Here is a 12,968-nt window from a genome sequence, read left to right as displayed (position 1 = left end):
TTTGGCAAACTCAGGGCACCAAGCTCTAGGGATTGTGTCCATGGTTACCACGGAGCCCACAGGTACATTCAGGTCCGTGGGGCTCTGGATGGCACTCCTGCTCCCAAAGTCCTCAAACAGATGTTAGTGGGACCCCCCACAGCTACTTATTAACACTGACAGCCGTTCCAGAGAGACCCTAATTAATATTCCCAACATTTGCACTTTGGGCTAATTACAGCTAATATTTAATTAAGATCATTGTATTTCCTATAGAATTATTTTTCACCCTCAAATGGCTTCAGAGATGTCTTTGTTTCCTCCCTAGTGATGTTTCTGGATTCTTAGCTTGGCCCAAGGATATTTTCTGGAAAAATATATCTGCATTAAGGGCACCTTTGGGACTCCAGGTCAGGGCAGATCTTGGGCACGTGCACAGGCTCCTGGTTGAGAGCTGAAGCCAACTTCACGTAGGTGACAGTGACAGACAAAAATTATTTGGAGCATTCTGGCTAGACATTCCCTCATTTGTAGAAGCTGCCTTCTTGCTTCTACTCCAATGCCAAACCCCCACCTTTCCCTAAATAAGTGGGATGATCACAGGGATTCTGATATCTACTGAGTCAGGGTGCTTGTGGGTGTCCCAAGGTGGTGAGGAGGGTGTTTCTGCTTTGCACAGAGCCCCCACATCACTGAGCAACTGCTGCAAGAGATCTGCAGACCTAACTTCAGATGTTCAGTGCCCGGACTTTCCTGGGTTGCTGATAAATACACAAATTTTTTTTTTTTTTTTCAAAATGCAGAGACCTTATGTTTTCACGTCCACTCTTGCCGCTGCAGAACTGGATAGAGACTTGAAATAGAGAACAGTTATTAGGAATGTAGAGGAAACTTCCTTGTCCTCATACCACAAGCCTCAATCAGAGGAGTACCTCAACATCGGCAAGATGATGTGGGACCCCATGATTACCCGAGACACCCCAATGGGTAGCTCAGACTCCGGTTACCGACAGCAAGAGGATTATTAAAATGCAACCAAGTCTGAGTCACCAAAGGAAAAAAAATGCCATTTCAATTTAAATATTTTACTGAAGCATGAAATAGCCAGGATATTATTGCTATTTTAAGACAAACACCGTAATCTATTAGCATAGCGTGCTGGGTCTTCCGCATGCAGACGTTCGGAGAGGCAGTCTTCCAACACGGGACGATCGCTTCGGACACTGAAACATCCTGCACCTTCCGTTTCCTCTCCGAGGTGGGCTCAGGAGACAGAGCCCGAGAGACGACGAGAGGGCCCCCCCACTCCTACCCAGCCAGGCATCTCCCTTCTCTCAATCCATTGCCCCAAGTGGTTTATTCAATAAAGTAGTTTTTTAAGAAAGTAATAAGAGAACAAAGGGTGGCAGCCCATCAGACTGTGCAAAATATTTTGGCCCCAAACCTAATGCAAACCACATTTCAACTGAGAAATAGTCTTTACGTGGCAAAGCACGAAGCAGGGATGTTCTTTTCGACGGAACCCCAGACTTTTCACGGGAGGGGGCAAGCGCCTCTCAGAGCTGCCAGGGTGGACTTTCAAATAACGAAGCCTTTTTTTTTTTTTTTCCCTGTGTACGTGAGTGTGTTTCCCCAGCTTTCGTAGTCCAACTTCTTGAATCATCATCTGTCCCCCTTCTGCTGCTGGAATTGATTTGTCCCCTGTCCGTGTCTGGCCCCAAAAACCCCTTCCGGCCTAAATGCAGTCCTTGTAATGAAGCCATGCCCAGGGATTGTCTGGCCCTGATACACCCGGGGTTCTGTCCACATGGCCCCCCCCAAAACACAAAAGCAGCCCCTCCTGGGCGGGGCAGGGACCTTCCCCAACAGGGACCCCTGGAGGACAACCTCCCTTCTTGGGTTGCCTGCAATTTTCTATCTTGCTGACTGCTTGACTTGAGTTTTGTAGCGTGGTCTGTTCTACTTCTCTGGCAAGAAATTGCGCATATTCAGAGAAAGGCTCCAGTGCCTGAGTGGAAAGAGCTAAGCTGTATCGTGCCCCCGGAGGCACAGAGACAAAGAAGAAAATGCAAAATTACACCATTAACCTGCTGGTTCCGAGACCAGCTCAGTGAGACACATCAAGCAGAAAGCACACGCGCGCGCGCACACCCAGACACGCGCACACATACACACACACATGCACACACACTTGGCTGAAACCCTCTCCTCCCCCCCCAACCCCACCCCGCAGTATTCAAGGAGCAGAGTACACAGATCGCAGAGAGCACCAGAGCCTTAACGCGAGGAAAGGCTTCAGCTTCATTCAAATCACAATTTCGCGTGAAATATAAAAATCGGGAAAAATACCTGCTGCACCATCCTGCTTCCTTGCTCCTCCATAAACTTAGCAGCTGCTCTAGCCCCACACCACAGAGCATCTGCCCAAAGCGAGCCTCAGTTACGAGCGAGGGTGTGCGCTCGGTGCAACGTGTGGATGTCGAGGGAGGGGAGCTGAGGCCGCCTGGCTGACCTCCCCCTCAACATCTGACTGCTCCCAAAACCAACCCCAGATGGGACTCTTTCCGCCAGCGAGGCCTGGCCCATCAATCACGGCTCGCCCCTCCTCTGGCTCCTGTTCTCAGTTTCAGGGTGCACACTGAGCAGATGATTATATAGAGGAGGTAGGAAACACCACACACACACACACACACACACACACACACACACACACAGCACTCGCCTACATTAATAGCTGTTTAAAAAACATTAGAAATGCTATCCTATGCATTGCCTGGAGCTGGAATTTATCATTACTAAACTAAATATATGGTATGCAAAGTTATGAAATCCACCCGGGAGCTTGCTTACTATCCTGTTTTGTTTTGTATTTTTAAGAGGGGGTGGGGGTGCCGAGGGTAGCAGGGGAAGAGACGGAGGCAGGATGAAGAAAGAGCTCAGAGACAGCAGTATGGGGATGGGGAAATTTAAAGAGATGCCCTGAGAACACAGGGGATGAATTTATAACGACGCTGCATCGTTAATTGGTAAATGTAATCTTAAAACACCCTAACTGGTTTTGGTTTGGAAGATTTGGAAGCCCGGCTCCTTTGCAGACTAGCTGTGTGACCTCAGGTAAGTAGATGCGATGCTCTGGGCTCCAGTTTCGGCTTCTGTTTAGTAGGGATCATGAGGAGCGACTTCACAGCGTGATTGCGAGGATGAAAATAAAAACCAAATCAGAACAAAACACACACACACACACAGGGCTTGGCTTATAGTACGCGCTGTATAAACAGATTCATTCATCACATTCAGTCACACGGTGGGCAAAACTTAAGACCACCTTTGTTCCTGTGGACTGTGTAGTCAAGACAGGCAGCAGGCTCTCAAGAAAGGAACTCACAGATGATCTCAAAATCGCAGTGGTGATCAATGCCATGAAGGACAAGTGCAGGGGTCTTGCTTTCTCCTTTTCTTGAACTTTTCCTCCTCTTAGCTCATTTTTCCCTTCTCTTTCAAACGAGCAACAACAAAACCGCGTACAAAAAAATCCCCAGTGATTTCAATGCCAAATGCTGCATCAATGCCAAATGCTGCCTCTTTATTTAAAGCTACAAATACTTTGTTCTTTCTTTATTATTAAAACTACAACAACCAGAGTGAAATGTCAAAACAATTTCAGTTTTTATTTGGCCATGTCTTTCTTGCTCGCCGGGGGAAGAGTTTCAAGAGTCCCATCCACCCCTTCCAGTGGACAGCTGCTTATCACCGAGACGCCTTGCTAAGAAGAGGAGAGATCTTGCTACACTGGAGGGAATGGATGGGGTTTCTGAAGTGATTAAACGTGTAATTAAATTGTATAACAGAGGAGGGGGTGAGGGCGGGAGAGGCTGCCTAGAAGAATTCAACCTTCCTGCTGGTCTGTCGCTAGTTCAGGTAGCCCCTGGGTGATTTTTTTTTTTTTTTTTTTAATTCCCAGCTCCCCAGGGTTGGAAAGAAAATCTGGATCAACAGTATTTGTGCCATCCTTCCATTTCCATTTCTAATCACACTCCTGGGAAACATCTAATGCAGAATTAAAATAAGCAGCCCGTGTAGGTTCCTTACAGGGACGAGTCGGGCCCATCTCAGAGCTGTGTAACCACAGAGGATCAGGCCCTTTCCTCTCCCAAAGCTCACCGTGCTTACAGATAACTCCAAAGCCAAGCTTCTGTCCTTCAACCTGGGAAAGGGGGATGAGATGAAGGCAGATAAATTCCCTGGTGAAGTATGTTCTGCAGAGTGATGGAGAAAATATTCAAAAAAACCCCAACCAACAAACCACCAGATAGACACAAGCATTTCAGGGGGGTGATAATTAGGGAGATGCAATAGGACACTGTTCCTTGGCCAGTGGACCATCAGAGTCACTTGGGAGTATTCTTATTAAAAAAAAAAAAAATAGACCTTGGGACTCCACCCCAGACCCACTGCCTTCGAATCTCCGAGGGTGGGATGCAGGCGTGGGCATTAGAGCTACCAGGTCATTCTACCACACAGTCCTGGGGGAAAGTGTTCTGCGTTTTTCAAATTATAGGTGTGATCCCTTGGGCTATAAAATCCATGTAGGGAATTATCAAGCCAACATTCTTTAAATGAAATAAACTATCCCACGCTGGGGAAGAATGGAATGGAATAAAATGGTAAGAGTTAGTATTGTTTCATGAAACTTTTATGTGGGTGAATTGGGTTGCAATGTAAAATCTTTTATGGAATGCAGTAAAATACGTAAAATTAAAAACACTACGCTAGTAATTTCCAACGTTCGTTACCATTTAACCTTTTACTAGTACTGTGGCTATCGAGTCAAAGTCAAATGTTCAGAAGTCAGGAGTATAATGATAGGATTATTGGCAAGTCATTCAACCTTCATGTGCCTCCATTTCCTTATTTATAAACAATAATATGTATTCTTCTTCTCAATGAGGCTCTTGGAATGCTTTAGGGAGAAAATCTATAGGAATGTGTTTTTTAATCTACAAAGTCCCATGAGTACATTTTCTCTTGTGGGGGATGCAGTCCTTCTTGTCCAGCAAAGTATACTGTCTGGAGCACACATGGAAAGGTATGTCAGGTTCTCACCCACTAGGCACTTGCTGCTGTGCTACGCACTCTAATCCTCACAACCAGCCCCTTAAGATAGACACTATGTTCCCTTTTAAAGATAAGACAACTGAGGTTGGAAACAAGTGAAGAAGTATTTCCTACTATGGGATTTAATAAATTAAGTAGCAGAACCAAAACTTGAACCTAATCTGGTCTTAATGAAGAATTCACTCCTGCCACTGAATCCATACAAAACTGAAGATGGAGATGATGATGATGATTGTGATGGTGGTGATGGTGATGATAAAGAAGATAGAGATGATGATGAGGATGATAAGAAAAGTTTACTTGAGCACTATGTACCAGTCACTGTTCTAAGGACTGAGGATGTAAAACTCAACAAAGGATCTTTGTCTACATTGCCTCTTCTAACAAGAACCCAATACTTTTATTGGGTTTTCCCCCTCTAAGGGAGGTGGAGTTACTTCCTCATATTCACATAACTGGGAAGTTCTGGTTAGCCCAATCCGTCAGACTCCTAAGCTCTATTTTCTAAAGCAGTTGGAGATGGGTTTGAATCTGACCTCAATTAGGTAACATACAAACTTTGGTTTCCCTAAGTACATCAGCTTACAGACCAGCACATCTTGAACAAAGAACTCTGAGATTGCTCCGAGGCCATAACTCACAAAAACAAATAAACAACAAAGATAACAAGGGTCCATGTCACAGATTCAAGTGAAAGCAATTTGTTTTATTTCACTTCTGCGGCCTCAACAGGGAAGTAAGAGAGAGAGGCCAGAAGCCATTGTTCTGTGGCTGACAAACACCAGCCCCAGAAATACAAACCAGCCGAGTGGGTGGCAGGCTTGCAATGACGAGGTGTCATGTTTGCAAAATGTTCCTGATTTTCCATTTGGAGTCACAGAAGGCAATGTAGAGGTTGTTTTTCTCAACTCCTTAAAAGTTAGCGACAATCAAATATTTATGGCACTTAGTGCAAGGCAGGGGCCTTGATATGGTTGCTCATGAGGTGATATTTTAAAGGGAAATGTGCTCATCTCTTAAAAAATTAGCAGCCTCTGGAGCAAGTGAAGATCCCAACCAACAGCACTGGTTCCTTAGGTTCCTTACAGGGACGAGTCGGGCCCATCTCAGAGCTGTGTATCTCAGAGCGCTGAAAAAGATAAATTTTCTCATCTTTCTCACCATTGCCCCAGGTTCACAGAGGACCTTGACTTGTCCTTTCAGACCCTTGTCAAAGTTTTGACATTTGGTGTATTTTGATTTTGACATTATATATATTTTTATATTGTACATTTTTAAAGGTCTGTCTCCAAGTAGACTATAAGCTCAATGAGGACAGGAACCTTATCTGTTTTTCTCATCACTATTGTCTCAAGCATTTCAAACAGTGGCATGCACATGTACACATTCAACAGTTTTGTTGAGTGAAAAATGAATTCCCAAGCTATTCCCTTTATCCTTACTGGTACTAAGACATGCTCTGACTCACCCAGCACTTCAGGGCACTGAAAAACCAGGTCAAACCATTAAATGTTGCTTCTGCACTATTTAAAAAAAAATTCCCCACTGGGATATCCCAACATCGTACCGAAAGACTTCTTGTTGGAAGGTCGTGCAACATAGGGATTCACCTGTCTGTGTGTGAATTAGCTGTGAATGGCTTATTATTATTTCCAATCATTAATAAAAAGTAATAGCCAGAGCAGCTGGTATTCACTGAGTTCCTTATGAGCATCAGACAACGTTAGTCACTTTATATATACTATTTAACTCCATCTCGACAGGTGGTATATTTTCAATAAACTTGTTTTTTATCACACCCAGTTCACAGATAAGAAAGCACAAGGTCTTGAAGTTAGGACATGGTAGACATAGATCTCAAATTCAGATCTTCTTCCAAAACTGAGGTACTTTAAAATATGCTATGATTGATCTCTATGTTGGCTAAGATGAAGGATGGTACTTGTAAGGGCTAAGGTGGGACTATTCAATCACAAAATATTTTCTGGCAAATCGCTGAAGTATTCTAGCCCAAGTGAGAGGCTACCAGAAAGGCATGGAATCTTTGTTCCTGTTGTCCCAAGATTCAGAATCCAAGGGAGTATTAATAGGGTTAATTATGATAATGGTGATTATAACATGATTGATAACACTAACATAATTAGAAGGGCTCATAACATGTACTTGCCACTGCCCTAAATGTTCTATAAATGTAATCCCTCAATGCAACCCACAGCCCCATGGTGTAGTACAATCACTATCTTTATTTTATAGATGGGTGGCTTTGAAAGATTAAGCAAATAATCTGAGGTCACTCCAATAGTGCATGATGAAAAACTCCTGTTTGTACCAATCCAATTCTGAACTCAAAGCAGGAAGTTGAAAAAAAAATTAGAGGAAATGCCTATGTACCCTTTACTCAGTTTCCCCCAAAGGTAAGGTCTTGCATAACATAATACACTGTCAAACTTAGGAAATCGACATTGTATGACCACCACTCTACACTGCTGCAAACATAATGAGAAGTTAGGGCAGTATAAGTCTAGGTGCTGTGAGTACCTTGTTATCAATACCATGGCAAAGTTGCCACTGTCATCTACCCTTGAGTGACAGCTGGAGCTGCCCACTCCTATCACAAATATAGTGACACGGACAGAAGGGCAGACGAACAAGTAGAAAATTGACCAAGCAAATAAATATTAGCAAAAGCTGTTTTCATAAGGGAATGAACAGACAAATGCATTTTAAATTATAATTCAATAAGGATTCTTTACCTCCTGGATATGGAAGAAAGCTTCAATATGGAGCAGACTATAACTTTCACACTCCATTTCCTCTCCCACCTAGCTACTTTCTAAAGATGGGAGAAGAGTTCTCACTGCCACTACCACCACCACCAGGGTAAGATCAGTGTCAAATTCATATTCAAGATGAATTCCAATGACTTGCACCATTGCAGATACTACTACAGTTGGCCAAATCCACAAAAAGAAAAGGGTGGATTTTGTTGCCTTAAACAGCTTGCTTACAGGTACCCTGCAGATATGATTTGGGATGATATCACTGTTACTTATTCCATCATAGCTATCCAAAGGATTCTCCGCCTGCTTCTAAAATGGAAAATTGATAGATTTGGTGTGAGGCAATTGTCTTTTAAAAGAGGAGGTCGCTGTCCATACAGATAGCACGAAGTAGCTTAGAGAGGTACCAAGTCCACTGTGGAGGTTGCTGAGTAAAGCACTGTACTAAGAATGTCACCAAGGGTCTGCCACTAGATTTGGAATATTGGGGGCATTAAGGCACACTGCTAGAGAGAGAATCATTGACCTTCCTCCTTGGAATGATGTTTCAGGTTATGAAATATTCTGGCAAAGGGAAAAGTAAACATTCTAAATAGAAACCCGTGGGACGAGTAGGTACTATTGTCTTCCACAGGGATGGATTCAGAATCATCTCCTCTTGCACCACATTATGAAAACTGAGTTTTCTATCCATCAAAGTTTACATTATAGTGCCGCAAATCAACATTTCTACTTCTTTGGCCCTTCTCAAAGCTGGAGGCTTCAGCACAGCTGATATAATCCCATGACCTTGAGGAGACATGGTACAGTTAGGATGCAGAAAGTACTACCCATACATAGTTTATAATGAATTTACAGAATCAAACATTTGAATGTATTTTTAATTACCCAATTTCCTATGGATGTCATTGGACTTTCATAAGATTATAAACTCCTTTAGGGCAGGTACTTGTCGGATTCATCTTTAACGCTTCCCTCTTTGTCTTCCATATTTTCTAATCAGGTATTTGACATGATAAATATCTGTTGGCTTGCATTCACCTCACTTGTAGAAAGATGTCTAATCTGGTTACAACAACAGGCAAAGATGATAAAATATGACCTTGTCTTTCATGGTATATTGCATAAGTTTTTGCCTCTAATAGTTTGCCAACTGGAAAAAAAGGCTGTCATAAAATGAATTATACTTGGACTTGGAAGAAATGAAATTAGGAAAGACTGCCAGAAAGCAAGGGCGATGAACTATTCAAATAGGCAAGAGTGTCATATTCATGCAATTGTTTCAGTAGCTCAGTATTGGGCATCTTCTGGGTGGCAGGTTCTGGGCTAGGTTCGGGGGCTACAGTGTGATGAGGACAGGCATAGTTCAGGTACCTCTGTAGTTTCCGGCTGGCAGGACACATAGGCAGTCCAGGAATTTGTGGTGCAATGGGACACGTGCCGTGAGAAGATAAATACAAGGTGCTGAAGGGTCTCACCTATCCCCTGTGGCTTATCAAGTGGGCCTTTCCAGAACAGATGTCTAAATTGAGAGTTGAAGGTGAGCAGGAAATAGCCAGGTGGTATCAAACAGGTTGGCAAAACAATGTGTGGGAAGGCCAGTTGTAACGTTGCAGTGGGAGGAAATACCTCATACCGAGAGCAGCAGAATTGATGAAAAAGGAGTAAAAGACAGCGATGTGGCTATTTTCAGAGCCACAGGACCCGCAACATACAGGACTGAGATACAGACCTGGAGGCTAATGGACTGTAAAGCCCTTGAGGGCAGAGACCCAGGTCTGTTTTTACTGAGAACCATGTTCTCAGCCTTGTCAGAATGGCATGCACAGAGTGAATGCTTATAAAATATTTTGGTTAAATCACAGAGTAAATGCAATGATGACAAAAATCAGGCTGAAGCTAGTCGAGGGAAGGAAGGGGAGCAGGAATAACAGAAAAGGAACTGATCATTTAAAACAGACTCATGGCATTACCTTTTCCCTTTAAGCAATTCAAATGCTTAATAGAAGATTAATAGAAGAAATAAATAGGGGAAACAGGTGGTCACTTTAAGGAAATGAGTAAGACAGAGGCTCATCCTTCTCATCACCAGGCTCATAATAGCTTAGCTGATGTAAGGGTTACTGGGATGTGCTTACACATTATCTGTTTGAGCCTCAGATGCCATATTGGAAGGTAGGTGGGATGGATACCATTAGCATCCATTTAACAGAGGAGAAAAGCTGAGGTTCAGGTAACCCAGTGCTGTGCCCAAGTTCACCCAGCTCCTTGATGTTTTAGCTGGGATTTGAACTCTAGATATATTTTCATTGTACCAAACTGCTTTCTAAGTCTTCCATTTATATAACCTGACAGGTCTAGCTGTATGAATAGGCTTGACTTCATGATGCATTTGTGGGTGTCCTCCATCCTGATCTCATAAACTTTTATATGAAGAATAAGAAAGCTGAATGTGGACATTAAGCAAATGAAACTATCATTAGAAAAAATAACTTTATTGGCCTGACAAATTCAATATAACTCAACTTAGCATAAGGACGGTAGTACTGAGGTTATTACTATGTTTTTAAATAAATTCAGAGGGAATGAAACCAAAACCACATCCAGTTACTGGCCCTGTCCCAACACAAGGGTCTCAGTTAAAGCAACACTTGAGACCAGAGAACTTTGAGTTTTTCACATATGTGTGATCAGTGCATAAATATTATTTTTTTCTGTAGCTAGGAATGTGTGATATATTAGGGATGTCTTCTTGACTGAATGCTGAGCTGACCAGGTCACATACTTTGGAGTAGAACAGGGCCAGACTGACTTAGGAAAGAGGTTTTGCAGAACAGCAAGGGAGATTCAATGCAGACAGTGGGGTTTTGGAAATATGGAAGAAATTTGCCTTATTTGTATATAGGAGACAATTTCATCTATTGGTAAGAAATTTTATTCAGATACCAGCAGTGTGGAAGATCGGACAAAAAAAAATTGTGTGATCACTCTGTGTACAACGTATGACATTCGAGTTAATTTATCCAAAGAACTCTGAGACAGCCACAGCTAAGAAAACCAAGGCTCATGGAAGTCAAGTAGCTAATTCAAAAGGTCTTCAAGGAGCAGCCTGACAATATTTTCAAATGTGATTGTGTAGTATGTGTCTTTGCATAATGTACCTGCTTATCGGCAACATTCATTCTCTTCACTAACCAGTTTTCCTTATTTGATTTTTTGACATGCTTACCATCTTCAGACAGAATGGGATGCTCTTAGAATCTACCCAAAACAGACAAAAGGTGATCCTCATGTTCAAGTATTATTGACCTACATATCTGATAAGCTTACTGAACACCTACTGTTATAGGTTGAATTGTGTCTCCTCCTAACTTAAATGAAGTCCCAGCTCCCAGGATCCCAGAATGTGACCTTATTTGGGAAGAGAGTACTCTGTTGCAAATGTAATTAGTTATGGTAAATGAGGTCATAGTAGAGTAGGGTTGGCCCTTAATCCAATATGACTGGTTTTATAAAAAGGGGATATTTGGACACAGACATGCACAGGAGGAGAACATCGAGTGAAGATGAAGATAGAGATGGGGATGATGATTCTACAGCCAATGGATGCCAACGATAGCCAACAGACCCCCTGAGGCAGGAGAAAAGCCTGGAAGCAGATTCCTCCTTAGAGCTCTCAGAAGGACCAACCCGCTGTCACCTTGATCTTTTGGCTTCCAGAACTCTTGAGACAATAAATTTCTGTTATTTTAGCCATCCAGTTTGTGGTACTTTGCTATAGCAGCCCTAGGAAAGTGATGCACTTACTATGTGCTAGTATTCACTGAAGTCACTCTTACCTCATGACCCTAAGGTCCAGGGATAGAAATATAACAATCTAGGAAACCAGAATGATACAATATCCTGTCCTCTCATTCCATTCTTTACACTTAAAAGAAGGATGCTGAGCCATGTAACACTTTTCATGTGTTCTCATTTGATAACTGTGAAGCACATCTTGTAATCCCAGTAGGATAAGTTTAAGTGCTTGAGGGATCTGCCCTGGCACTGTGGTTTCACCCTGGCCTGTCCTAATGTGGTAGCCATTAGCCATGTGTGGTTAGTGAGCAACTGCAATGTGGCTGATCCAAAACAAAGCAGGCTGTAAGCGTGGAATGCACATGGGGTTTCAGAGACATGGTATAAGGAAAATAATGTAAAATCTCTCTCTAACAGTTTTAATCTGATGACGTGTCGAAGTGATAATCGTCTGGACATGCTATGCTAAATAAAACATCATTGGCTATATAGAGAGACATATAGGATTGGACAAAATATCAAAATTAAACTCAACTTTTTCTTTTTTACTTTGCTTAATGTAGCTACCACAAAACTAACAAAAAAGAAAACCTACATATGTGGTTCCTATTTATGGCCCTCATTCTGTTGGATAGCACTGGTAATGCTCATTGGTTCCAGGATCATAGAACTGGGTTGAATCCACATTTACCAAAGACCAGTTGATGAGCAGAGCTGGGTTTAAACTCAGGCCACTCTAGTTTGGAGCTCTGGTTCCTTCACAAAACCAAGCTACCATCTTGGCACCAAAGTGAACTCTTTAGAAACATCCTTATGGAGATGAATCCAGAAAAGAGAAGCTTGATTCCAACACTACTCCCATCCAATGTTTGTGATCTTAAAATTCTTCGCTTTACCTGACCCTTTCTGCACAATTTCTGCATCAACCCCAAGACAGCCTTCACAGAAGGCTGCTTCTGAACAGAACATAACTTTCACTTTACCAAATCCGACAAAGCTCCCAAGGCTCTGCGAATCTGTCTAAAGTACCTATTTGGGGACAGGAGAGGTAAAAGGCTTTTAAAAGCTTGTTTTAACTCTGTGTGAAATCAACTGACTAATATTTATACTGGGCAGCTTTCTGCAAAGATGAAATAAACTCTCTACAAATAGCCTACAGAGCTCAGACATTCACTGTGTGTGAGGTCAGGGAAGAGCCCTTGAACACGCTCCGGTATGCAGGATGCTTTAAGGCATCAGCAGACATTCTGAGTTAGATCTTATTCTGCAAGGTTATCCATTGGATTTGATCAGAAA

The 12,968-nt window shown here is 42.6% G+C and overlaps 1 protein-coding gene across 35 annotated transcripts in view; it reads right to left on the bottom strand.

Annotated features, from left to right (window-relative positions):
• Positions 1-12,968, bottom strand: part of RBFOX1 (RNA binding fox-1 homolog 1) — a 2,033,710-nt gene that overhangs the window by 180,941 nt on the left and 1,839,801 nt on the right. The window contains exon 1 of one of the 35 annotated variants that reach the window (XM_072835718.1): positions 2,329-2,592. The exons of 31 other annotated variants lie outside the window; for them this stretch is intronic. In XM_072835718.1, the coding sequence (XP_072691819.1) occupies positions 2,329-2,361 (33 nt within the window). In that variant the 5' untranslated portion in view covers positions 2,362-2,592. Of the gene's footprint in view, positions 1-2,328; positions 2,593-12,968 lie in introns of those variants that run through there. 3 more of the 35 variants (XM_072835721.1, XM_072835711.1, XM_072835717.1) reach the window with 3 other exon arrangements.

The sequence above is a fragment of the Canis lupus genome, chromosome 8 (assembly GCF_048164855.1).
Source record: "Canis lupus baileyi chromosome 8, mCanLup2.hap1, whole genome shotgun sequence".
In the NCBI taxonomy this organism is placed as follows: Eukaryota; Metazoa; Chordata; class Mammalia; order Carnivora; family Canidae; genus Canis; species Canis lupus.
This window is presented reverse-complemented; position numbering and strand designations above follow the sequence as displayed.